At 57.3% G+C, this 389-nt stretch overlaps 1 protein-coding gene across 1 annotated transcript in view; it reads left to right on the forward strand.

Annotated features, from left to right (window-relative positions):
- Positions 1–389, forward strand: part of VAV1 (vav guanine nucleotide exchange factor 1) — a 16,496-nt gene that overhangs the window by 6,393 nt on the left and 9,714 nt on the right. The window contains exon 6 of the mRNA XM_035898430.1: positions 328–358. Within this exon, the coding sequence (XP_035754323.1) occupies positions 328–358 (31 nt within the window). The remainder of the gene's footprint in view (positions 1–327; positions 359–389) is intronic.

Consider the following 389-nt stretch of genomic DNA (forward strand, 5'->3'; position numbering starts at 1 on the left):
GGGGGGGCAAGGATGTATGGGGGGGGCACCCCCATTTTAGGGACCATTTTGGGGCCAGTTCTGCCTATTTTGGGGCCAACCTCAGGCCCATTTGGGGTCCAGTTCTGCCTACTTGGGTCCCAACTTCAGGTCCATTTGTGGGCCAATTCTGCCTATTTTGGGTCCAAGTTCAGGTCCATTTGTGGGCCAATTCTGCCTATTTGGGGTCCAAATTTCATGTCCATTCTGGGTCTGGCGGCAGCTCCAATTTTGGCTCAGTTTGGGGCAGATTCCAGCTGCGTTTTGGGTGGGTTTGAGTGGATTTGGGTGGTTTCCGTCCCCCTCCAGGTTCCTGCTCTATGGCCGCTACTGCAGCCAGGTGGAAGCGGCCGCCCGGCGCCTGGACCAGC

Source organism: Egretta garzetta, unplaced genomic scaffold (genome assembly GCF_000687185.1).
Source record: "Egretta garzetta isolate BGI_Z169 unplaced genomic scaffold, ASM68718v1 scaffold677, whole genome shotgun sequence".
Classification (NCBI taxonomy): Eukaryota; Metazoa; Chordata; class Aves; order Pelecaniformes; family Ardeidae; genus Egretta; species Egretta garzetta.